Source organism: Squalius cephalus (genome assembly GCF_949319135.1).
Source record: "Squalius cephalus genome assembly, chromosome: 10".
Classification (NCBI taxonomy): Eukaryota; Metazoa; Chordata; class Actinopteri; order Cypriniformes; family Leuciscidae; genus Squalius; species Squalius cephalus.
In genome coordinates, this window is record NC_137131.1 from 21,845,107 (window position 1) to 21,872,997 (window position 27,891).

Below are 27,891 nucleotides of genomic sequence, written 5' to 3' on the forward strand. Positions count from 1 at the left end.
TATTATTTGAAGTTTTACGGTAATCTTCGAGTCTATTTAAAAGAATGTTGTGGTCGATAGTGTCAAATGCAGCACTAAGATTGAGTAACACTAATAGAGAGATACAACCATGATCGGATGATAAGAACAAATCATTTGTGACTCTAATGAGAGCTGTCTCAGTACTATGGTACAGTCTAAATCCTAAATGGTCTAAAACGGTGAAAATCCTCGCAGATATTATTTCTTTCTAAAAAGGAACATAGTTGTGAAGATACTGCCTTTTCTAGTATCTTTGACAGAAAAGGTAGATTCGAGATCGGCCTGTAATTGACTAATTCTGTAGGATCAAGTTGTGTTTTTTTAACAAGCGGTTTAATCATAGCCAGCTTAAAAGTTTTTGGTACGTATCCTAATGACAAAGATTAATTAATGATATTAAGAAGAGGACCTATGACCTCTGGAAGCATTTTTTTCAGTAGCTTAGTTGGTATAGGGTCTAACATACAGGTTGTAGATTTAGATGATTTAACGAGTTTAGAAAATTCTTCCTCTAGTTATGAATGAATCCATTTTTTTCTTAGGGAGACAGCAATGCACTACCTGATGCGATACTGTAATAGACGGTTGCATAGTTATAATTTTCTCCCTGATATTATCAATCTTATAAGTGAAGAAGTTCATAAAGTCATTACTGCTGTGCTGCTTGGAAACTTCTGGGCTTGAAGCTTTATTTTTCGTTAGTTTAGCCACTGTTTCAAATAAATACCTAGGGTTTTGTTTATTTTCTTCTAATAGGGTTGAAAAATAAGCAGATCTAGCAGCTTTTAAGGCCTCTCTGTATGCAATCGAGCTCTCTTTCCATGAAATGCAAAATACCTCTAGTTTTGTTTTCTTCCAGTTGCACTCCATTTTTATGGCTGCTCTCTTAAGGGCCTGAGTGTGCTCGTTGTACCATGGCATTGGACTATTTTCTTTAATCTTCTTTAACTCTTCGGAGTCTTGGGCTATTTTGGCCGTTTTTGAGTACTTTTTATTTTTTTTATTTTGCGACTTAAACAAATGTTTACCATACCAATGTTTGGTATTGTTTTTTTCAGCACAACATCACCTATATGAACAGACAATTATTTTTTCATTTTTATGTACTGTATCAACATACTGGACCCAAAATCACACAAAAAACACAAAATCCGAATAGAAAAATTATAGTTTTTTTACTATAAAAAACACAGACATGCTCAATGAAGCATTTTAAAAGGTTTAAAATGTAAACACAAGTTGTAAATGTCAACATATACAGGTAAAATTCAGATATAATCAACCTATATACAAAAAAATATGATTTACAAAAAAAAAAAGCGAGTGTAGCCATAGGCTTTTTTTTCTCTTTTTAGCTTTGCCACTTTTTAAAAGTTTATCCACACAATTATACAGAGAGCTATATTTAAGGCCTTGCATTCCCAGAGTATTAGGGTTCCCAATTAGTGCAAATACAACATAAAAAAGGTAAAATTGAGATAAAATCTAACTATATACAGCAAAAAGCAGGTGTGGCAATAGGCGTTTTTTTCTTTTCTTTTTTGCTTAGAAACTCTACAAAACACTTCATGTACAATTACACAGACAGCTACATTACAGGGCTTTCCTTCCTTGAGTAAGAGGGGTTCCTAAAAAGTGCAAATATACTATACAAAAGGTGAAATGAACACAAAATCAAACTATATATACAACTATTTACAACGAATATCAGGTGAGTTTTTTTTTTTTTATCTGTGCCACTCCTCAAAACAGTTTCTGTCAACAATGAGACCAAAGACATTCGCTTCATTTTCCTTCCACAAAAAACTACCTAAACTACCTAAACTATCTACACTACTCCTAAACTACTCTCAAAATCTATTCAAACTTTTCCAAAAACTAGCAATAATATCTCTCTCTCTCTCTTTCTATATATATGTCTCTCTGTCTACTCCGTCAATCTCCCGACTCCCGCGGGCGCCTTTCAATTTCACTTCTTTGCTCAGTTGGCTCCTCCTCCACTCCCTAAAATGTGCAGCCTGAAGAGCAGAGTCAGCAGATTCACACATTTTTCTCCGTTTTGTTTTAAGACAAAAACCGACGAAGTTATGAGAATAAATGCAACGCCTGTCGCATCCCATCTTGCGTTCCTTTACGAACGCGTCAATATTTTCTTTTCTTTTTTTTATATAAAGTTTAAATTATCATATCTCCGTTTTTACTTGGTCTATCAACACAAAACAAAAAGTAAAATAGAGTTTCAAGCCAGCACTTTCGACAGAAGTGGACAGCAGCGCTCAACGTGACTTTGTTTTTATGCTTCGACGTCTTAAACTGGTCATGTGATTTGATCACGCCGGCGTGATCGGCGACTCGGAAGAGTTAAGCGCCATGGAGCAACTGTGTCTAAAGTGCAGGAAAAGAGAGAGTTAAAAGTGTCTGTCGCAATATCGAGTTCTTCTAAGCTATCCGGGATGCTGAGATGATGAAACTGATCAGGAAGATTATTAATAAAACAATCTTTAGTGGCAGAAGTGATAGGTCTAACATATTTGTAACACGGAATAGCACTTGGGAGCACTTCGACTCGGCGCAGTAAAAAGTCACGTTGGTTCTAATGACAGAAGTGAGAGGGAGAGGGGGAGAGGATTTTTCAGGCGTGACTTTTTACTGCGCCGAGTCGAAGTGCTCCCAAGTGCTATTCCGCCATACATTATAGTTATCCTTTTTACCCGCTTAGAAAAGCACCACGTTTTATTTTGTGTCACCATACACCATACATACTATTTTGGGTCATGTAACTACTCATATAACTGTATTTAAATAGGGAAAACGTGGAGGTGTTTGGTCACTTCTAACTTCATCTCTGTTTGGTCCCTAATGAATGAACTGGGCTAAGCTAAGTGCTATCAAAGTGTCGCCGCGTGCCAGAGCAATTGAGTGCAGCACTGAGACGAGAGAGATATGTATCAACTCGTCTTTGTTAAGGGAATAACATAGTTTAATATGACAAAACGGTGGAGTGTTCCTTTAAATGCCAATCCCAATGCATCTTTTTCGTTATCTACATGTATATTAAAATCACCAACAATTATGACTTTATCTGCAGCCAGTACTAACTCTGATAGAAAGTCAGCAAATTCTTTGATAAAGTCTGTATGGTGCCCTACAGACTTTAGACATTGGATAACATGCCCTAGTTATCCAAAGCTTTGTAAATTTCAGGTTCTTGTTCTATGAGAATAATTAAGCTGACCTTGTCCTGCTTCTTATTATTTTAGATCTGGGTCCAGATTTTGCTTATATAGGATCTATTTGGCGATGTTGAGGAGAGCCAAGTATGTGACATGAGGAATATTGCCTCTAGTTAAAAGTTTCTTTGTCACCCAGATATGTCATTATTAAGGGCCAAAGTCACATACACTGTTGTAGGTGTGTAGGACTTCATCTGTAACAGTTTTCCATGTGCACTGCTGAAGGTCAGATAATTAGAACAGTTGGAGAAATGGTCAGGGCTTCAGAAAAAACAGGACTAAACAAAGTTGGAGCAGGAGTGGAATTGGAAAAGGACTCATGCCAGAATCAGGTCACTTGTGTGTCAGAGTACACACCAGGAGGGGAGGGAGTCCAAGGGCCCTGGCATGTGAGGGGCCCATGAAGATCCTGAAATTATTTATTATTTTACAGTTGTACAAATCTGTTCTATTTCTCTGCTCGCTCATTTGACAAAGTTTGGCACACATCTGTCTAGGCACCTCCCACGAGCACAGCATGCTCGCAATTTGCATGATTTGATTGGTTGTCTAGGAACATTGCAAAACGCTAATTGGCTGTTAGGGAGAGCAGACTGGTCGGAGAGGAGCAGACAAGCAGTCATCTGAGTGTGGTGATCTTCGAGTCGCACCACCACCGCTTATAACGTTCAAACAAAGATCAGGCAAAAAGAGGAAAGGAAAGTAAAGATAGTGAGGGAAAACAATTCCACACAATTTTCTTTCCAAAGAGACCAAGCGTGAACCTATATTGTTCAAGCGAGGTCGACTGCGACTTATAAGCCGCTGTTTATGTTATGTAAATAGATGCTTGCTGCACAGGAGTCTGCATTTTCCTACAAAATGAGAAACAACTTGTTTAAGCTCATGACTCACTTATCGTACTCTAAACACCGAAATTAAGTGTGTGACTAATCTTTAGAGATAAAATGTAAAAATGGAAAACAATATGGAAAGTATGTGTGGAAACTTTGTGTGGATCTTGCATTAAAATATTGAGCAAACTTGATTATTATTGATTGATAAATTTAAGATGGCATTATTATATTAAACTGTAAAAATTCCATTGTTACTACCACACTGTTACTACACTGTTAAATAGTTTGGAAAGATTGTAATGTTTTGGAATACAAAGGACAATGTCTGTTATAAAAAAAAAAAAACATAATTCCAGTTAAATATTGTTAAACTGTCATTTTTATGTCTAAGGGGATACTGGGGTGCTATAAGTATAGCACAATTCATATACAAATATGATTGTTATACTGTATACATCAGTGGTTCTCAATCCTGGTCCTGGGGACCCACAGCTCTGCACAGTTTGTATGTCTCCCTCATTTAACACACCTGATTCAGATCATCATCACGTTAGGAAAGAGCTCTGAACTGAACTGGGTGTGTCAGATAAAGGAGACATATAAAATGTGTAGAGCTGTGGGTCCCCAGGACCAGGATTGGGAACCACTGGTATACATTACATAAAGTACAATTGTTTTTCTATCAATGAGTGCTATGTGACACATTACTGACAAGTATTTGAAACTTTAACATGAGATCACAGCAACAGCATTTTCAATTATTATATATTAAGATTAATTGGTTGAATTAAAAAAAATATTTTAAAAACTCTTCTGCTAATCTAATATCTAATAATAAATGATGTTTTATTAACAAAGTTCGGGAGGAGCAGGTTCAGATAATTAACCAAATTATGCACAGCTGGAGATTAATCAGTAATCAACTCAATGACAGAGTATAAATTCACAGCAGACCTATCTCTGTTCATTGAAAATTTGTCAGCATTTGGCTGCGCCCTATCTTCCCGAACCAAGCTCTCCCATCCGATGAAGGAATTTTCCGTCCTTTTGGAATATTTGCCTGAATCCTCGGGTATTATATTGCGGGCGTCAAGCCAAATAAACGGGTCCTTGCCACCACAGGCGAAATACCAGCAAACTTCTTCCGCATTTTTTCTGAGTTTTTTTCCTGCCATGGAGAATGGTCATAAGGCCTGCAAAGCACCACGCTCGCGTTTCGGGCAATGCCGCCCTCTTCACGCGAAAGAACGGGCTTCTCCAGCAGCTCTAGGCCGAAGCCGCAGGCCCTCAAAGAGCAGCGCCGCAGATTCAGTACCGGTCGGCCAGCCTACGCTCTCAACCCCGTTGGCTGAACTCCGCGAGCGCTCCGCTCCGTGGTTAAATTTCGCATTGCATTCAGTTGTTCAGTTATAACGAGGGGAACACGTTTTAAATGGTGTCGGTCCAAATTATTTTCTGTCATTAACGCGCTGCTTTCTTGTGGCTAAAACTCACAAGTACAGTAGCTCGCGGCCTCGTGCATTACGTGCTGAACGCATGCGCTCAGAATCTTTAACCTAACTTATATCGTTAACTATGTCCTGCAATTCATCTGCATAAATCGCGTAGAAACTTAGTTATAGCATAAATGTTTTTATACATGGTTACAAGCAATGTGCTTCACACCAATAGTTTAGTGATCCTTAAATGAAACAAAATTAAACAAACACAAAGTGCCTAAACTAAATTCATGCAAAGCGTCGTCTTTTACGTAAGCTGTCTCCTTAGAAACCAGCAACAGATAAACGAACAATCGTTATCTAAATCAGAGTGTACTTTGATGTTGTTAATCATCAAACGTTCAATAATTGATCTTTCAGCCCTGCACAGTTTGGCTCCGCTCTGGATTCCAAACGCAGGTTAAAACCATGGGTTCAGCTTCATCGAATCCTGGCCATTAATTTAAACACAGTTGATCTCCAGTCCTCATGGCAAAAAATAAATAAATAGGACTTTCGGATCTCGTCCACCTCTCAGACAGTCAATATCGTTCTAAGCAAACTGATATCTGTGCTCGGCCACTTAAACAACAGAAATGCATTTCATCTCTAACCTCCTCTTCATCACGTCTTAGATTAACGCACAAAAAGATGACCATCGGCTCTCCAAGCCCCACTCTCCTCCTCCCTTTGCTCATCCACACACTGTAGGAGCTTATTTCCTGGTTTCATGTGAGTCTGGCTATTTTTTCCTCTGCCACAGCACTGATGTTTCCTCTGCCCCCACAGGTTTTATCTTACTCCGGCTTTTTCTCCATTGCCGCAACAGTGATGTCTCCTCTGCTCCCGCAGGAGCTCTGTTCCCTTAGCTAATCTTGTTTACTTCCACTGCAGTGTCTCCTCTGCTCCCACAGGATTTCCGTTTCTCTCGCTGTTTTTCTCCCCTGCCATAGCTGTGATCTCTCCTCTGCTCCTGCAGGAACTGTTTCTCCGGCTAATTCTCCACTGCTTCAGGAGTGATGTCTCCTCTGCTCCCGCAGGTTTTGTTACTCCGGCTATTTTCTCCACTACCACAGCAGTGATGTCTCCTCTGCTCCCGCAGGATTTCTGTTACTCCGGCTATTTTCTCCACTGTCACTGCAGTGATGTCTCCTCTGGTCCCACAAGTTTTCTGTTACTCCGGCTATTTTCCCCACAGTTACAGCAGTGATGTCTCCTCTGCTCCCGCAGGTTTTCTGTTACTCCGGCTATTTTCTCCACTGCCACCGCACTGTCTCCTCTGCTCCCGCAGGTTTTCTGTTACTCCGGCTATTTTCTCCACTGTCACTGCAGTGATGTCTCCTCTGCTCCCACAAGTTTTCTGTTACTCCGGCTATTTTCTCCACTGTTACAGCAGTGATGTCTCCTCTGCTCCCACAGGAACTCTATTTCTCTGGCTAATTTTCTATACTGCTGTCTCCTCTGCTCCCGCAGGAACCCTGTTTCTTTAGCTAATCTTGTTTACTGCCACTGCCCTGATGTCTCCTCTGCTCCCGCAGGAACTATTTCTGACTAATTTTCTATACTGCTGTAACAAGGCTGTCTCCTGCTCCCGTAAGAGCTCTGTTTCTCTGGCTAATTCTCTACTGCCACAGCAGTAAGGTTTTCCTTCACTCTCATGGGTTTTCTGTTACTGGCTATTTTCTCCCCTGCCGCAGCAGCAATGTCTCCTCTGCTCCTGCAGGAACTGTTTCTCCGGCTAATTCTCTACTGCCACAGCAATGAGGTTCCTTTGCTCCCTCAGGATTTCTGTTACTCTAGCTACTTTCTCCCCTGCCGCAGTAGTAATGTCTCCTATGCTCCCGCAAGCTCTGTTTCTCTGGCTAATTCTCTACTGCCACGGCAGTGAGGTTTCCTTTGCTCCCACAGGATTTGTTACTCCAGTTCATTTTCTCTACTGCTAGCAGGGATGTGTCTGCTCCAGCAGGAGAACTGTTTCTCCGGCTAATCTCATCTTCTGCTACAGCCTTTCTCCATCCAGCGAGCTTCGGTCTCCCAGAGGATGTGCTGTAGCATGCATCTAAGTCTTCTCTTCTGTCCAGCGAGCATTGGTCTCCCAGCGGACACTGCATGCATCCATTTTTCTCTCTTCTCTGTCCAGCGAGCATTGGTCTCCCAGCGGACACTGCATGCATCTATGTTTTCTCTTCTCTGCAAGCATCGGTCTCACAGCGGAGGCAGTCCTTCCGTCCAACCTCATAGACTGCCCAAATAATTCCAAACACGAATTCTTCTCGCCGCTCGGCCACCTAAACCATGCTATACACATAATTCCGCAAGGCCGCCCTTTCATCACGCACCTCCTCGCCCTGAGTTTATGGATCACTTACTCTAATCAGTGGAATGGCTTAACCTTTTTCTTCGATTACATCTCTCTCCCCCTCGATTTAAGCCGTTGACAGCTCCTTCTACTCGTCGTCATGGCTTTCTCAGGGGGGAAAGTGGTCAACTAACAGAATCCTGGTCCATCGCGACAAACTAAACTATGCACTGCATCAACAAAGGTCGTTCTTACTCACCCGCGTTAATTGCCACTCCTCAGATGCCTCATCTGGAACTCCGCTTGATTAGTTTGTAATAACTTCCAAACACGTTCCAGGAGCACAAAATCAAATCGCTGACTCTCTCCCATTACTCTTTCCAGAAATTCGGGACGTTGGTGCCAGAAGCATAAAAAGCTTAATAGAGCTATCTAACCAGCATTCAGTTTTCAATAAATTAGTCTACGGTAAGCCTGCCCCCGCCATAAATCTCAAACATCCCTGCTCATTAAAGGATTCAAGAACTTATCCCACTCGTCCGGATACCAGTCAATCTATTGCAATTGACATACTCACCAAATGTATTCCAACACTCTGTCTCGCATACCATTCCACCAACTCCGTCTGCACACTGGAAGCACGTCTGTCCTTAGCTGTCTTCGGTTTTCTCCACCGCTCCGAATTGACTATCACATCTAACGTCGACTCAAATACCTATCCTTCAATCTCAGATTTACAGATCGTAGATATCGAAACCATATTTTCTTCATTAAACAAAGGGTAGTAAACTGATCGAGCAAAAAGGTCACTTCGTTATATTTTCAATCCGCCAACCCCCATCCTACTGTACCACTCTCGTTTGATTTACTGCAGTATAAACGTTCAATGTTCAAATCCCTACTCGGCCCACATCAGAAGCGTTCAAAACCTACATCAGATCCAGCCGCTTCCACATCAAAACGCTCACCAAGCCATAATTAAATCATTCATTTCCATCACCTGCTGCGCTCCATCCATTGTCACTCTCAGTACCAGTACCAAGTTCCAACCCACTTCCAGTATCATTTGGTTCGCTGCGTTCTAGCTCGATACAATAAACATCTACAATACAGCGTATCTTTTACAAACAATGGCAGGCTCCCCCGTTCGCACACGTAACGGCTCCTCGTTCAAGGGCCGGGCTCTGCCTCCCTTCCGAAGCGCTGATCGAGCCCTCCCGTTCGAATCGCAGTGAGAGTCTGCCCGTCTTAGTCGTCGTGGGACGGCCGCGCTCGTGTCGCTGTGTGGGCTCCCCATTCGTCGGGCCGCGAGGGTTCTGTTCCCGTGTCCCAGCCCCCTTCGAAGCGCCGGTCGAGCCCCCCGACAGAGTCCAGCGGGCGCCCTCCCTTCCGCTGGCGAGGCCTACCCATCCGATGCCGTGAGCATCCAAGTTCCCGTCGGACGCTGTGAGGGCCCTCCCAGTTGAATGGCTAAACTCTTTATCAAATCACGCTCGTAAAAATCTTGCGTCATCGAGTTGACAGTTCAACTGCCGAATGGGCTTATCCGTCCGATGCCGTGAGCATCCAAGTTCCCGTCGGATGTCGCGAGAGCCCTCCCGGTCGAACAGTCAAGCTCGTTTTTAGTAAATACCTTCTCATGCCCTGCACTTTTGGGTGGATTAATTCCACATCATTTTACGATTGCTGTCCTGCGCTTACCTGGCTTTTATGGGGGGAGTACTCTGGGTTCGGGCCTAACTCCGAGCTCGGAGCCCTCCCCCCGGACAGCACGCCAAATACGCATAAACTTATTGTACTAATTATATGTAGATGTGAACTCGTGAAATGATGTTTTATTAACAAAGTTCGGGAGGAGCAGGTTCAGATAATTAACCAAATTATGCACAGCTGGAGATTAATCTGTAATCAACTCAATGACAGAGTATAAATTCACAGCAGACCTATCTCTGTTCATTGAAAGTTTGTCAGCATCCCTCCTCCACCCCATCTCCTCACTTACAGTTCCATCTACACTTACCAACTGGGGGGAGTACTCTGGGTTCGGGCCTAACTCCGAGCTCGGAGCCCTCCCCCCAGACAGCACGCCAAATACGCTTAAACTTATTGTACTAATTATATGTAGATGTGAACTCGTGAATAATTTGAAGTCACTCATTGACTTTAGATAAGCAGATGTTCTTGGATTTACCACTGACATCTGGAGGTTGGGCAGGTGGGTGGCATAATAATCGTATTTCTTTTCTTTTGCGTTTATGATCTATGATCAATTGAAGCATCGTAAAAGAATAGTTTACCCCCCAAAAAAATTCCATGCAACCAAAATATTCAAGCTTCAAAAAGTACATAAAGACATCATAAAAGTAATCAAAATAAATAGAGTGATTTAATCCAAGTTTTCTGAAAAGTTACAAACACTTTATATGATGAACAGGCTTTCTGATCAGCACACATAAATGGTATACAGTACATCAAATATGGTAAACAGAAACTCAACGGTGCATGCTTGACTCTTGAAAATTGCATTGCTGAGTTTTGTCCTTTCATTTATTAAGGTTTTTCTCTTTAATGTCACTCAGTTTATGTTGTGTGATCCTAAAATGTTATCATTTACAGGTAGTTGACAAGTAGTACAATATAAGATTAATCAGCTTTACATAACCAAACCTGTTTATATACCCTGCACTAAATCCAAATATACCAAATTGTAAAAAGGGCATTCATCCCTTCCTCAAACACATCTGTAATTATGGTAATGCTAATGGCTGATTTATATGTTTCAGAATAGAACACCTGGGCCTAAACATGGCCATGCAACTTTTGGTTGGTGTGCCGTTAGAGATGGTCCATGGAGCTTTGAGAATTGGCCTGGTGTATGTATGTGGTGTACTGGCAGGTGAGTCAAATCCAGCATAGATTTTTAGGGGGGAGAGGAGAGGGGGATGTTACTGTTTATGATGAGAAAGTGTGCTTTTTTTAGTGCAATCTCTTTAAAAGTCTAATTATAATAATAGAGAGTCATTGAAAATTCACTGGAAATTCATATAGGTCTAAAGTGCGGGAACTCTGTTTTTTTGCTGTTTTAACTTAAAAAACGATTTTTCAAATGCAGCCTTTGCGTGACATTCATCTGTCAGTCATCTTGATGTTGTGTCGATGTACTGACTTATTGAGCCCCATGGAATTTGCATGCGCCACTCTCCCGGACATGTGTGATGAAGACGAGCCCACCAGCTCGCCTTCGGGGAGAAATGTGAGTCCGTGTACGGCTGTAGAAAGGATGGCGCACTCACAGAAGCAATTCTTGCAAGGTGGAATTTATTTACAGTGCCAATAAGAAGACAGTCCACAGTGAAGTATATATACAGGTGCACACAAAAAGAAAAGAAAAACCCTAAAAAGTACAACAACAACAAAAAATAAAGACGAAAACTCTTAAAAAAAAAAAAAACTTTCTACAGTACACCAGTACACAAAGGTTTTGTTTGCTTGAGGCACCACAGTTGCACTCTCGCTTCCGACTTGGTTAACAAGTACTGACTTCAGGTTTGGCCTTGGCTTAAATAGGCCAAACCCCGCCCCTTTTTAGGCCACACCAATTACAGGAACGTATAACAGTACACATACAAATACTTAATCTATTTGATTATCCATAATAATCCATAATAATTCATTCCCAATATATATATACAGTGCAATGCATAAGTTAATACACCCATGCTAAAGTTGACTAAAAAGAGGAATAAAAAATCATATTTTGGAAATTGAACTTAATGCCTTAATTTAAAAAATTAGGAAAAATCCAACCTTTTAGGACACCAATTTTCTTTGTGAATGAATAATGTATCGTAAATAAATAAATGTTCTTCCTTAAAATACATGGTGCATAAGTGTGTACACCCCTATGTTAAATTCCCATAGAGGCAGGCAGATTTTTATTTTTAAGTATTTTTTTTTTATTAATTTTTAGGATACTATGCATCCTGATAAAGTTCCCTTGGCCTTTGGAATTAAAATAGCCCCACATCATCACATAGCCTTCACCATACCTAGAGATTGGCATGGAGTACTTTCCATAAGATCATCTCTCAATGCAAATCAAACTAGCTTTTAGGCTAACTGAAATAAAACCACGCCAATCTCTAGGTATGGTGAATGCTATGTGATGATGTGGGGCTATTTTAATTCCAAAGGCCAAGGGAACTTTATCAGGATGCATAGTATCCTAAAAATTAATAAAAAAAAAATACTTAAAAATAAAAATCTGCCTGCCTCTATGGGAATTTAACATAGGGGTGTACACACTTATGCACCATGTATTTTAAGGAAGAACATTTATTTATTTACGATACATTATTCATTCACAAAGAAAATTGGTGTCCTAAAAGGTTGGATTTTTCCTAATTTTTTAAATTAAGGCATTAAGTTCAATTTCCAAAATATGATTTTTTATTCCTCTTTTTAGTCAACTTTAGCATGGGTGTATTAACTTATGCATTGCACTGTATATATATTAATAATAAACACATAATACATTCACACATAATACACTTAACCCTTTAGGCGCCAGAGGTTTTTTCCTAAAATGTTCGATTTTGACATCTTAAATTCAAAAGGCTATATCTTAAAAGTGATAAAAGATAGATACTTTCTGTAAATTAGAGAAATATTAAGGATGACCCAAAGTTTATGTAGGGATTACATTTCCCCATCTAATTTGCATGTTATTACGTCATATGGTGGCGGCCATCTTGGATTATAGAATTTTCATGAAAAGTCATGTGTTTAAATAATAAAATGCAGCACTTCTTTCCCCCCAAAATGTCCCTCACCTTCTGTATGCTATATTGCACAATACTGAATGCTCAGGTAAATAGTAAGTAGTAAACAAACTGTGTAAATCATTACTAATAAATGGTAGAAACAAACCGAATGCATGTAGCGGTTGGCCTTTTGCTGTAGAGATTTTCCATTTACTACATACAGTAGGCACTCTCATTCCTTGTATGGGGCACATATATATTATTCATATGACACACAAACACAAGTAGACAAGACCTGTTTAGACAATGTTAGTATTTTTTTTTTCTTTTTGTGGTTTTTGTTGATGTTTTTTTGGTTGTTTTTTTTAGCTGACAAAGGACATGGACATGTGACACATCACAAGGACATGAACACACAAAAAAGAACACATATTGTACACTACTAAATGGTCAGGGAAATAGATAGTAAATCAACAGTGTAAATCATTAGCCCCTCTGCCCCGTGTCACACCGCCTCTGCTCCTGCTACGAGCAGCGCGGATGCGGCCAGATCTGCCTCGCGCGCGCGCGCGCCGAGTGTGCACAGCTCGGACTCCTGTCATTGTCATTGCGACTCCCCACCCTGCCTCCACGTTGCCCCCTAACTGTCCTATGAATACTTCGACCTCGTCTAACATACTCAGTGGCAGACAAAGTCTCCACCACAATACTGTTGCCGCGATTGCGGAGAGGCACACGGTCACAAAGCTACGGCAAGCGCGGTAAAAATCTCCCGCCTCGTTCCCCACAACACTAACACGCCTGCTAACTTCGCGATGAACACTCCGATCCCGGGAAAACATTGTTCCCACCACTGACATTGGGCAAAGGACCATATACATTGGGCAAAGGATTCACCGTTTGTGCTTGGTGTAACGTTAGGGCTATACTTTCACTTTCAGAATCACCGTCATCTTCTGAAGGCAGATATTCCCCTTTAGAATCAGGGTCCGCGAATAGAAGACCCAACACTTCAGCTTTATTGATGCCATTAGATAATAATATTAATAATAATAATAATAATAAAAACAACAATCTATACTGCAAATACTCGCTGACGTTGATATTGCTCTGATAAAATGGCTCACTCGCACACTAGCTCCGCTTTTGTTCTCACTGATTCAATGCGCTCTAGCTCGAAGATTTTGTATAGAAGCATGACGTTTTTTTGAGTCGGGGATGAAGTATGACATGTCTGCCAACTAGTGGAGGGGAGGTCGAACGAAATTTGACACCCTATTTGACAAAATCGGCCGTTTTATTCAGTGCCGCATCTTGTCGAGTAAACTCGACCGTAGCGCCTAGAGGGTTAACACTAGACAATGGTTTCGTCAGCTTCTGGTTTCGATGCGCCGGCGCGACCCGGCCATGACGTCATAAATGGCCGTCGCTTGATCGTTCGGTTCGGCCGGCGCAATTTTCCTGCCGGAAGACTGACTACGCCCACACAGACAAACAACAGGGATGAAACAACAAGACAGTGCAGTGTAAGTGTATGAAATGACCGGGGAATGAATATGGAAGGGAGAGTGGAGAAATGGATGAATGTCCATGTGCTATCATCATCGCGTGTGCACCCGTTCCTATAATAGCACCTATGGCAGGGAGGAACGAGACGTTGATGAATGAGGTCAGTATGTACAGTATGTGCATATATATGCGTGTATGTGTGTGTGCCAGTGCTGCTTCCCCAGCGGTGGCAGCTAATGTGACTTTATCACATCACCTTCCCCCTCTCCTAGCCGCGCACTGGCCGGAAACCTGGACAGGTGGTCGGCTACCACGTTGAGTCTGCCCGGTCGGTGCCGTATCTTGAAGCAGTTTCTAGATTGAATTCTCGACCAAGGAGGTAGTAGTGCAAGCTGTCCAGGGACCACTTGATGGCGAGACCTTCCTTCTCGACCGCCGAATATCTAATTTCCCTGGGCAGTAGCTTATGGCTGAGGTAAACAACTGGTCTCTCTTCTCCAGTGCTTCCCTGGGCAAAGACCACACCAATCCCCGTTGCGGACGCGTCTACTTGCACCAGGAACCTCCGAGAAAAGTCTGGACTCTGCAGGACTGGGCAGGAGCACATCTTGTCTTTTAGCGTAGTGAAAGTTGTCTCGCAGTCATCGGTCCATGGAATAGGTTTTGACAACAGGTTGGTCAGGGGGACCACAATGGAGGCAAAGTTTGGTACAAATCTCCTGTACCAGCCCACCAGTCCTAGAAATGACCTCACTTCTTTCTTGGTCTTTGGTTGTGGGCTCCTTTGGGTTGCCTCCACCTTTTCAATCTGTGGTCTCAGTTGTCCGTTGCCCAGGTGATACCCAAGGTAGTTTGCCTCTTGCTTTGCCCACTCGCATTTTGAAACGTTTAATGTCAATCCTGCTTCCTCTATCCTCTTTAGGGTTTGTTGGAGGTGTGACTTGGTCCATCAGCCTCTGGAATGTGGCTGGTGCCCCGTGCAGGCCAAAAGGAAGGACTGTGAATTGATATAGTCCTAGTGGTGTTCGGAATGCGGAGTATGATCTGGACTGAGTGTTGAGGGGTACCTGCCAGTATCCCTTACACAGGTCTAACGTGGTGATGTACTGGGCTCTTCCAATTTTCTCCATCAGATCATCTATTCTTGGCATGGGTGGTAGGAAAAGGAATAAAGTTCTTTAATTTTGTTATTGCAAATAAATCACCCACATTGTACATTTTAAAGTGCCATTATTACCACATAGATAGGCTGTTAGTACATTAAAAATTTGTGCACTTAAGCTATACTTTAAAGTGCATGTGACCAAATAAAGATGGAACAGCATATTGAGGTGTCACTAAGTCACATTCGTCTACTAGTATTTCACATTCTTACACAGCAATCAGCAGCAGCAGTGTGTAGGTCTGATCATAATGGGTAAGTGTGCATTCACTGTGTGTGAATTTGAATGTACATCCTGTAATTACATTTTTATAAGACACTGCCACTCTCTGCCTAGAGAAACTTGATATAGTAATCAGAGGTTGCGTGTTTGTGTTACGATCTGGCTGTGTAGATACATCACACGATGAAGGACAATAAACACAACAGTCTTTATTAAATCCACTGATAGAAACACAGGAGTTCATTGGAGAATAATATAAACACAACCACTTAAACATAGACGATGACCGACAACAAACTGAACCAAACAGGAGGTTTTTATACACAAGGAACATGAAGGAACTAAATGGGATCAACTGGACGAGAATTAACTGATTAGTAACCATAGAGACTAAAAGAAACGACAGGAATGAACCAAACAGAACATAATCGTGACAGTTTGCTTTCATATCCGCATACAGCCATTACATTTTTACACATATTCACTTGTTGCTCTTTTCTTCAGTAGTATCTGTTACGATTAAATTCAGTTTTCTGTGTTTGTGTTTGTTGCCTTGGTTTGTTGCCATATCCAAATAACATGGTCAGAACCGATGCCTGATTTTCCTCAGAAGCAGAACTTACTTGTTTGTTTTCATTACAGTGCTCGAAGTGGGCCGGCACTGCACATGCGTACCAGCACTTCTCACATGTTGCTGGTAGTCTGACTGCCCACACTGCACCAGCACCCCCTCCACAGAACGCAATTTAAACTGAAAATATAAATTTTGTAAATATTTGCAAATAAATCCTTTATCTGGATTTCGATAAATCTGCTGATATGTTATGAGACTCTGCAGTCTGGTCTCTGCAGGTCTCAAGTCAAGAGGCTTGTGTTATGAATAAAAATTTCCACAGTGATGCAGTAAATTGAGTTTCATTTAAAACACCCACATTAAAGGAATAGTTTAATAATTGCAGTCCCACTTTATATTAAGTGTCTTTAACTACTGTGCACTATTTAAATGAATAATATGATACAGTGCATTTATTTTGCATACTGTTTTTTTAAATGATAATTATATTTAAAAAAATACCTGCATGTTACTACAGCTGTAATTAATTTCTGTAATTACATCTATAATTACACTGCTGATACACTACATATTACAAGTACACTGCTGACCCTTCCCTTACACCTTAACCCACCATTAAACCTAACCATAGCATTAAACCTGTCTCTAACCTTACCTCCCTCCTCAATAGCAGCAAAAGTGTTTTGCAATACAGTATCTTAGGCAACATTGTATCTTGCATTTTTTATGCGAGAACATTTAATTAAACATACCTACTGTAACATAAGTTGTGACCAAAATTACAATTTTGTCATCCTTATTTATTTCCACCCCCTTATTATCTTAGGCAGAATGTCTTATGAGCTTATAATAGCTTTGTGACAGATTCAAATTTATGTCATTTTTCATTGATATTCTTTCAATCTGCCATCTCTTGACTCATATTTGCTGTCATTTGTTCAATTGTTAACAATGGATTCATTTCAAGTGATTTTGGCTCCAGTTTCTAAGAAAGAGAAAGTATTGGTGAAAATATCCTCAACATATTTGTGTTATTGTGACTTGTCTGCATTGTCTTCCTGCAGGTTCATTGGCTGTATCAGTGACGGACATGACAGCACCTGTGGTCGGATCATCAGGGGGAGTCTATGCTCTGGTCTCTGCCCACCTTGCCAATGTCGTCATGGTAATTGAGAAATCATTATTTTCCTTTTTGAGGAATTGTGATCAGGTTTTGCTCTAGAAAATGAAAATGGTTCAGCATCAATTTGTGACATTGCCTAGAAATTAAAATAAAAAATCAATTTATCACAATGGTGCCATATAGTGGTTTATTTAGATTATAGACTTCAATCTTCATTCAGGTCCTGTTTAAATTCTCTTTTGGAAAAAAAACAACCCAGGAAGCCCATGACTCAGACTTGTGTCAGGATAAATAATGAGTGTGAAGATCGGCCTGATTTCTCTTGTCACAAAAATTACACAATAACTCAAGCTATTAACCCTATCTGACGTGTATGTGCGTTAATCATAGGCCTTTTTTTTTTTTTTGCCTTTATTTCATACACAGCTGTTCCCATTAATATTCTCAGATCATCAAATAGCTGAAAGATTGTTAGGTTCTTGTTACAAGAGTTTTAGCCATCCATATGATATACGCATGTTAAATAGCATGTTTAGCATCCAGCAGCCATATCACCCTGTAGCACAAGACTGGTTGCCCACTGATGCTAAACAGGGTTAAGCCTGGTTAGTACCTGGATGTGAGACCTCCTGGGAAAACTAGGTTGCTGCTGGAAGAGGTGTTAGTGAGGCCAGCAGTGGGTGCTCACCCTGTGGTCTGTGTGGGTCCTAACATACCAGTAAAGTGATGGGGACACTATACTGTCAAAGAGCACAGTCCTTCGGATGAGACGTTAAACCGAGGTCCTGACTCTCTGTGGTCATTAAAAATCCCAGGATGTCCTTTGAAAAAAGAGTAGTGGTTTAACCCCGGCATCCTGGCCAAATTTACCCATTGGCCTCTGTCTATCATGGCCTCCTAATCATCCCCATATATATATGGGGATATACATATATATCTCCATATATGTATATGTATATATATATGTATATATATATATATATATATATATATATATATACACTTACCTAAAGGATTATTAGGAACACCTGTTCAATTTCTCATTAATGCAATTATCTAATCAACCAATCACATGGCAGTTGCTTCAATGCATTTAGGGGTGTGGTCCTGGTCAAGACAATCTCCTGAACTCCAAACTGAATGTCAGAATGGGAAAGAAAGGTGATTTAAGCAATTCTGAGCGTGGCATGGTTGTTGGTGCCAGACAGGCCGGTCTGAGTATTTCACAATCTGCTCAGTTACTGGGATTTTCACGCACAACCATTTCTAGGGTTTACAAAGAATGGTGTGAAAAGGGAAAAACATCCAGTATGCGGCAGTCCTGTGGGCGAAAATGCCTTGTTGATGCTAGAGGTCAGAGGAGAATGGGCCGACTGATTCAAGCTGATAGAAGAGCAACTTTGACTGAAATAACCACTCGTTACAACCGAGGTATGCAGCAAAGCATTTGTGAAGCCACAACATGCACAACCTTGAGGCGGATGGGCTACAACAGCAGAAGACCCCATCGGGTACCACTCATCTCCACTACAAATAGGAAAAAGAGGCTACAATTTGCACGAGCTCACCAAAATTGGACAGTTGAAGACTGGAAAAATGTTGCCTGGTCTGATGAGAATTTGAGTCAGAATTTGGCGTAAACAGAATGAGAACATGGATCCATCATGCCTTGTTACCACTGTGCAGGCTGGTGGTGGTGGTGTAATGGTGTGGGGGATGTTTTCTTGGCACACTTTAGGCCCCTTAGTGCCAATTGGGCATTGTTTAAATGCCACGGCCTACCTGAGCATTGTTTCTGACCATGTCCATCCCTTTATGACCACCATGTACCCATCCTCTGATGGCTACTTCCAGCAGGATAATGCACCATGTCACAAAGCTCGAATCATTTCAAATTGGTTTCTTGAACATGACAATGAGTTCACTGTACTAAAATGGCCCCACAGTCACCAGATCTCAACCCAATAGAGCATCTTTGGGATGTGGTGGAACGGGAGCTTCGTGCCCTGGATGTGCATCCCACAAATCTCCATCAACTGCAAGATGCTATCCTATCAATATGGGCCAACATTTCTAAAGAATGCTTTCAGCACCTTGTTGAATCAATGCCACGTAGAATTAAGGCAGTTCTGAAGGCGAAAGGGGGTCAAACACAGTATTAGTATGGTGTTCCTATATATAGTGTGTATATATATATATATATATATATACAGGTGCTGGTCATATAATTAGAATATCATCAAAAAGTTGATTTATTTCAGTAATTCCATTAAAAAAGTGAAACTTGTATATTATATAGACTCATTACATGCAAAGTGAGATATCTCAAGACTTTATTTGTTATAATTTTGATGATTATAGCTTACAGCTTGTGAAAACCACAAAATCAAAATCTCAGAAAATTAGAATATTACATGAAATCACACAGTAATTACACAGTAATCCCATGGTCATTGAACCAGGTTTTGGTTATTTTGGCAGTGTGGGCAGGTGCAAATCCTGCTGGAAAATGAAGGAAGCATCTCCATAAAGCTTGTCTGCTGAAGGAAGCATGAAGTGCTCTGGAAATGTCCTGGTAGACGGCTGCATTGAGTGGACAGCACAGTGGACCAACACCAGCCGATGACATGGCTCCCCAAACCAACACAGACTGTGGAAACTTCACACTGGACTTCAAGCATCTTGGATTGTGTGCCTCTCCATTCTTCCTCCAGACTCTGGGACCTTGGTTTCCAAATGAGATGCAAAATTTGCTCTCATCAGAAAAGAGGACTTTGGTCCACTGTGCTTTATTAAATCCAGAGTCAACGCAGCCGTCTACCAGGACATTTTCAGAGCACTTCATGCTTCCTTCATTTTCCAGCAGGATTTGCACCTGCCCACACTGCCAAAAGAACCAAAACCTGGTTCAATGACCATGGGATTACTGTGTAATTACTGTGTGATTTCTTGTAATATTCTAATTTTCTGAGATTTTGATTTTGTGGTTTTCACAAGCTGTAAGCCATAATCATCAAAATTATAACAAATAAAGGCTTGAGATATCTCACTTTGCATGTAATGAGTCTATATAATATACAAGTTTCACTTTTTTAACGGAATTACTGAAATAAATCAACTTTTTGATGATATTCTAATTATATGACCAGCACCTGTATATATATATATATATATATATATATATATATACTGATTGGCTCTATCACTCTGTCTCCTCTTCACCAATAAGCTGGTGTGTGGTGGGCGTTCTGGCGCAATATGGCTGCCGTCACATCATCCAGGTGGATGCTGCACATTGGTGGTGGTTGAGGAGATTCCCCCTTCCATATGTAAAAGCGCTTTGAGTACCTAGAAAAGCGCTATATAAATGTAACGCATTATTATTATTAAACTCAAGTCTTTTATGTTGCTCCTCCCTCTCTTTTGCTGACCAATCAAAGACCTCTGTGCTGCTAAAACTTAGACCTTATCTCTAAGTGAATGGAGGTATTTTGTACTGCATAATGACCTGGTCACAGCCATTAAATATTAACACTGGGGCTATACACAGTTCTCCCTGATCAGATCATGAACCCTCCTGTACTTGCTCAGCATTTTAGATAGATTTTTTTGTGTCAGCACTGTTACATGGTCAGGACTCAGATTACACATAGTTTGTTCACACAAAAAAAAACTTATCTCTCATCAGGTCAAATCAAAACTGACTCAGTTATTATTTAGAATATTACATGCAAAACAGCAAGACTGACCTTGAATTAGCTGATGTGTCACAGGTGCTAATGCTTCTCCCTATACCAGCTCTGATCATCACATCATCACGGAAAATGCCAGAACAAATTTCCATTTCAGTTTGAAGCAACCTTGATAAAATGGGGTACCAAAACCAATTCCCTGGAACAACACCAGAACAGTCTAAGAAAGAATACTGATGTGCTTTCTCTCTTACCTACTACCAATTTTGTACTCTTATCTCCTAATTTGATGTTTCTCTCTCTCGCTTCTACAGAACTGGTCAGGGATGAAGTGTCAGTTCAAGCTCTTTCGCATGGCAATGGCTCTGGTGTGCAGTATGTAAACTGTTTTTATGTTACTCATGCTAAAAATGAAAAATTTTGCTGGAAATATCAAATACTGAAAGTCATTTCTAGGGACGCAAAATAAATTGGTTCCAAAACAGTTATCAGCAAATTAGAAATGATTTCATTTATTAAATATTCAAAGGTGCAGTATGTAAAATTGACAGCTAGCAGTTCAAACCAAATTCTATATATTGGAGAGAGTTGTTTCTCCTGCCCCTCCTCCTCAAGACTTAATGCTCACGTGGGTTGCCAGTTTGAGAGACACAAAACAGGAATGGGCACAATTTACAATGGAAGGCAACGGGCCTCACAATAGCCGCGTATCCATTATCCTTCAAATTGCGCAAAATGAAATTGCAAATTGAAAATACACCCAATGGAAACACGTCAATTTAGCAAAAACTCCCATACATCGCAAAAAAGTTTTTACGCTCGCATGAGGTGGTTTTTCAGGTAGTTCGAAAAAGGAATATTTTGCAAAACTATTCTGCAAAAAAAACAGTTATATTTTTTTCGCATTTACAGGTCACCTGGCGTACGTAAAAATCGATCATTATTTAAAGAAGGCGCGATATGTTTGGACAGAAGAAGAGACTTATTTATTAAACTTTTTTATTAAACTCATAAAAGACAAAGGTATCACGGGAATACTAGATTCTAAACAACAAAGTACTGCCACAATTTATCAAGACCTTGAAGCAGATAGGAGGGAGAAACACCCCATATGTACCACTCCCAAGTATAAGGGGCTTTCCTTGCCATTAATGCTTTGATAACACTCATAGACATAGATCATTTTAGATGGATGCTAAGGCTTTTTAGGTTGGGTAGATTCTGCCATCTCTGAAATTACATAAATCACCTTTAATTGTGCATTCTCATTTACCCTACTTTATGTTTAGATTACGTTTGCCATCATCTACTGCTCACTTAAAGTTAATCTTTAAAAATAACAATAATCTAATAAAAAAATCATTTTATAGTGTTTAAATGCCTAAATTATGTCATTCAACATGAAATTTTACATGGTATATGTAATATGTAATATAATATGGTTCATTTATCAGTTATCAGCTTATCCGTATCAGACAGAATTTTTATATTAATGCATCCCTAGTTATTTCCAGAACTAAAATGTGGAAGTTTGAAGAACTTTTCCATTCTCTGATGGTGACTTTCTCCCACAGATTGATTCTGTATATGGTGGTTCACAAGAACTCACTTTATCTTGACAGTACCCCTAGTATCAGACATTTACGTCCTATGAATTAATTATAGGTACCATATACCTGCAAATAGAACATTTCTACAGTGACATTGAAAACTAAAACCTTTTGAATACATTTATTTTCTGCATTCACTGTGAGTATAAGTCCAATAAACATAAATATATATTAAAAAATACTTGTGTAAAATGTACTTTTAAGTTTACTTTATTGAAGATTTGCTGTATTTACTGAAATTTCTAATATAACCAGCACTCATATAGATTCTACATGTAACCCCTCAAACTAAGCATTTTCTATATTTACAGTGAGTGTGGAGTTTGGTCGTGCCGTCTGGCTCCGATTCTATCCCCCAGCTTTCTCACCGTGCCCTAATCCCAGCTTTGTGGCCCATCTGGGGGGTGTGGCAGTGGGCCTCACCCTTGGTGTTGTGGTTCTTCAGAACTATGAACAGCGCATACAGGAACAGTCCTTGTTCTGGATCTTCTTTAGTGTCTACACAATCTTTATCCTCTGTGGAATCTTCTGGAACATTTTCGCTTACAATCTCTTGGATGTCAAGTTACCCCCACCTCCATGAAGCTGTGTGCGTGCGTGTGTGTGTGTGTGTGTGTGTGTGTGTGTGTGTGTGTGTGTGTGTGTGTGTGTGTGTGTGTGCGTGCGTGTTTGTGTTTGTGTGTGTATGTGTGTGTGTGACAGGCAACATAATTTAACAGTTATAAAGGTCATAAATGAGAATCAAATGCTAAGTACCTTACTGCAGTCCTCCTGCGATGTAATGTTTGTGTTAATAGTGCCTAAACCATGCCAAGTTTTAGTGCCATCAGAGAAGCTAAAACCGCAGATTGTGATGAATGTAAATTTGCAGGACAAGCCCAACAGTTGATGCTTTTTTCACCTATATACTTTTTTCCAGCGACCGAGGGCTATCAGCAATAGCATAAGTATTCATTTCAAAATAACACCTAGGTTTAGAAGCTGCTGCTGGCTTGTCAACTGACTATATTTTTATAAATGACTGAAGACAAGTAGAGCCTATTGTGTGTGAAGCACCCTTAAAAGATATTCAAGATTAAGTGAAGTAGCAAGGAAAGAAATGAACAGCTAGATAAACTTCTCTCAATCTTGGAAACAATTAAGCATTTTGCAGAAAATAATGCAGTGTTACAAGTTTGACGTAAGGGAACCGCAAAGTCTCCCTTTCTGTTCTCAGTGGCGGTCTGCAAGGGAATTTCTCAGACTTTAATATGTAAATCATTATTAATCTATAATATTGAGATAATATTTAATATCTGATTTAAAACAAATCAATCTCTCCCTAATATCTAATAACATGAATAATAATTTGATAATTAATGACATTATCTTTCTGATCACCAAGTCAACACTTGACCAGACTAGTACTGTAGTAAAAAACATAACAAATCATGCAGCGCCATCTACAGACTATGAGCAATATTTAAACACTTGTAAATTAATTGAGAGTCAAATTTCATCTAACATCTACTCACTTGTGTAGAGGAACTTTCACTTTTCCATTCCATTATAGCACATTTTTAACCAGGGGTTCTCTATTCTGGCCCTCGAGATCCACTTTCTTTCAGAGTTGACCTCCACCCTTGATTAAACTCACCTACCTTTAGCTTGCTATTAGCTTGTTCAGGTGTGTTTGATTAGGGTCAGAGCTTAACTCTGCAGGAAAGTGAACTTTGAAGGCCAGAGTTGAGAACCCTGGTTTAGGGTACGTTTACACGACGCCAAGTTTTCCTTTGCGTTTTTCACATATACAGCCGACTACCTTGTCAAAACGATCCCCGTTCACACGGATCCGCGAAAATGACTAAAACACTCCTTTCTTTGTAAAGAAACACTATGCGCCTATAGATTGAACAAGTAATATCCATGCACATGACATGACCGTTTTCACAAATTCGCGTTTTTGTAGTTTACACAAAGGCAATAACAGTATTGTTTTAAAAAACTTCCACTTTGAATCGTTTTCAAAAGTCTGTGTTTTCAGGATCCCAAAATGCTGTTGTCATGTAAATTAATGGCAAAAACGCATAAACAGTTTTACGCTTTTAGGTGTAAACAAAGCCTTTTATAACCACCGGCTTGCTGACGCACTGCAGAGGTGGCCTCTCATATTTATGTGAATAGAAGTACACATTTTACTCCCTTTTGATTTATTTGTGCCACATTGCATCATTTGAATTAATGTCATTTAAATATCCTTTCTGACTGTGATGTAGTGATTGAAATTCGCTTGAGCTGTCTCATATGAAGGAAAAGTTATGCACGTAAGTAAAATGATTAAAACAAGATAAGGTTACACTTTATTTTAAGGTGTCATTGTTACAGTGTAATTATATATTTAAGTACTGAGTAACATTAAGCAACTACATGTACTTACTAGGGTTATAGGGTAGGATTAGGATTTGGTTGAGGATTAGTTGCATGTAATTATGCATAATTTACTGTTATTACTATGTTAAATACATGTAACATATGTAACAAGGACACTGTAAAATAAAGTGTTGCCAAAGTTAATTTTATCACTTTAGCTGCTATGTTTATTATGAATAATTTTTCAAGGAGACTCAATCCACCTTCCCTCCTCTGATGGACCACCTCTGCTCATTTTTGTTGTTGCATCAAGGAAGAGAATTTACAATCAGAATATTTGTCCTGAAATTGCACACTTGATTTGATTTCATGAAACATATTTGATTATATATTTGAATCATATGTTACTGGAAAAGCAGCATGACCTTGGGAGTCAATAATCAACAGAATGAAAACAAAAGAACGTGTAATTTGTCAGCTATACATGCTACAATTAACTCAATTGATCTGTTATATTCTGTTTAATATATAAGTCGTATTGCAGTAGTTTTCAATGAATTGTGATTGTGTGACATATACTGTACCTCAAATACTGTAAGTGGACTATGTTATGAAGTTTATTTATATTGGTGCTGTAGTATTTGAACAGGTTGCTAGGTGTCTGTGCCTCTAGTGACTGGTTAGCTCCACTCAGTTTTGTGCACAGACATTCTTTACAGCAACACTGATCCTGGTACAGCTTTGTGTGTTTTCTGAGTATCTTCTGCCTGTAGTGTGTGTTAGCACTGATTCTCAAGCTAACAAGAAAATAGGAAACTCTACATTAAACTTGCTGAAAGTTAATGAGTCCAGTACTTCAATTTCACTACTTTGTGTCCTAAACAACAGGAAATGTTTTAACAATGTGTTTAAGCTACTTTTGAAGTGCCAGTATTTTGTTTTGCATTTTTGGCCTTACAATATCAAAAATGTAATGTTGGGATGTAAGTAACCTGGGATTGTGTGTAAAGGGCTATGGCACTGGAAATATGAGTTTAAGCATATTTTAACATGCGTCTATTTTGTAGATTTGATTTGTAAATATGAAGTGCATTAAAAAAAATCTGTAATTGGAAATGCCATTTTCTGTACTTTCATTTTGAATCAGGACATTGGTTCTATAATAGTATGTGTGAACCCTGAAACGTTGGATAAACTTCAAAGAATTACTTTAAAAATAACCAAAAGTTAAACAAATTATGGTTTTTGATTATTATTTGATTTTTAAGCCACTTGAGTCTATAGTAGTAAAACATTGTAAAAATGTGTTCCAATGATTTGAAGGGAGGCAGTGTCTAAACTTCAGTTCAAATCATGCAATCTAAAAACTAGTTTTTTAAGTATTCTTTATTTAAAACAAACTCTGTTGCAAATGTGTATCTGTCAGTATACAGCACCTATAAAAATTATTCAGAAGTGTTAATGTAATTTTACTGGCTTTTCTCCAAAGGCCACAGAAAGTGACTGTGACTGTGTTCCATTTCTTAGAACGGTTAAAATCTGCAGTAAACCATGACGCACTGTCACACTGACTATGAAATCGAATGACTCCATTGCTCTTGCAAGTGACACTTTCATGTTACTGCATGTCCAACATAGATGAGAAATCATGGAGTGTTAATGACAGTAGATAAACATGCATCATTCTGAGATTAATGCGAATTAGAAAAATGCAGTGGCTGTTTGTGTCCTCTGTTTCTTTTAATCAATTATTTTCAGAGTCAGTTAGAACTATCACTGCATCATGTCAATTCCAGAGATGATTTAACATCATGTTGAAATCTTTATTCACTTGTTCTCTTGAAGAGGATTACATTATTATTCCTTATGCCATTGTTTCTCAATGGGGAAAAATCTGCTTTCAGGCATCTGCTAAAAACCTATGGGTCTAATGAACTGAACAAGACCATCACACATTTGATAGGCCATCCCACTATTCAAACTGTCAGGACCGGGGACCAGAACTCAAACGCAGACCAGAGTGTCAGTTTAATTAAAGGTGAATTCATTAACCACAAGTGTAAACAGTAATGTAAGCTGAGCGGTGAATGTTCTCATAGGACAGAGGGTTGGTGGTCCAGTTCCAGTGATCGGTGTCCCGAGGTACTGGTGAGAGATCTGAGTCTGAGGTTCAGGCTGGAACTTGAATGGTACAACGATCCGGCAGGGACTGGAAAGTTGGTCTGGCCTTTATAAGAGAGTAGATTGCTTGATATGGAACAGGTGTGCTTGATTGACATGATGATCCTCAGGTGAGAAGACAGGAGCACTGGAGAACACGCCCACCAGCGATCTCAAATCAGCCAGAGCCAAGATCACGACCAGGGGTTCGTGACAGTACCCCTCCCCCGACGAGCGCCTCCAGGCGGTCCTCCAGGCTTCTCAGGGTGAGAACGATGGAACGCCCGTATGAGAGCGGCATCCAGAACACGCTGCCGGGGGACCCAGCTCCTCTCCTCTGGTCCATAGCCCTCCCAGTCAATGAGATACTGCACGCCGCGCCCCCGGCGACGGGAGTCCAAAATCCGGTGAACCGTGAACGCCGGATGGCCATCAATAAGCCGAGGGGGTGGAGGGGCCGGGAGAGGAGGGAGTAGTGGACTGATAAAGCACAGGTTTAAGCAGAGATACATGGAAGGCAGGGTGGACTTTGAGAGTGGGAGGCAGTCGGAGACGGACGGTCACAGGGGTGATGACCTTCTCGATCACCAAGGGACCAATGTACTTAGGTGATAATTTCTTAGAGTCTGTCTTTAACGGGAGATCCCGAGTGGATAGCCATACCTTGTCCCCCACGGAATAGGAGGGTGCAGGAGTCCGACGACGGTTGGCGTGGCGCTCATATTGGGCAGAGGTCCTCAGAAGGGTGGCACGGGCTTGGTGCCAGGTGCGATGACATCTGCGGATATAAGCTTGGACGGAGGGGACAGCCAAATCTCTCTCCTGAGAGGGAAACAAAGGGGGTTGAAAACCATAGACA

At 40.3% G+C, this 27,891-nt stretch overlaps 1 protein-coding gene across 7 annotated transcripts in view; it reads left to right on the forward strand.

The window, feature by feature from the left end:
• rhbdl3 (rhomboid, veinlet-like 3) overlaps positions 1 to 26,015 on the forward strand; it is a 129,090-nt gene extending 103,075 nt beyond the window's left edge. For 3 of the 7 annotated variants that reach the window (XM_079883237.1, XM_079883238.1, XM_079883239.1), the window contains 4 exons: positions 10,651 to 10,763; positions 17,163 to 17,263; positions 21,228 to 21,288; positions 22,835 to 25,987. In XM_079883237.1, coding sequence (XP_079739363.1) covers positions 10,651 to 10,763; positions 17,163 to 17,263; positions 21,228 to 21,288; positions 22,835 to 23,106 — 547 coding nt within the window. In that variant the 3' untranslated portion in view covers positions 23,107 to 25,987. Of the gene's footprint in view, positions 1 to 10,650; positions 10,764 to 17,162; positions 17,264 to 21,227; positions 21,289 to 22,834 lie in introns of all 7 variants that reach the window. The other 4 variants (XM_079883243.1, XM_079883241.1, XM_079883242.1 and 1 more) reach the window with 3 other exon arrangements.
• Positions 26,016 to 27,891: the final 1,876 nt, after the last annotated feature.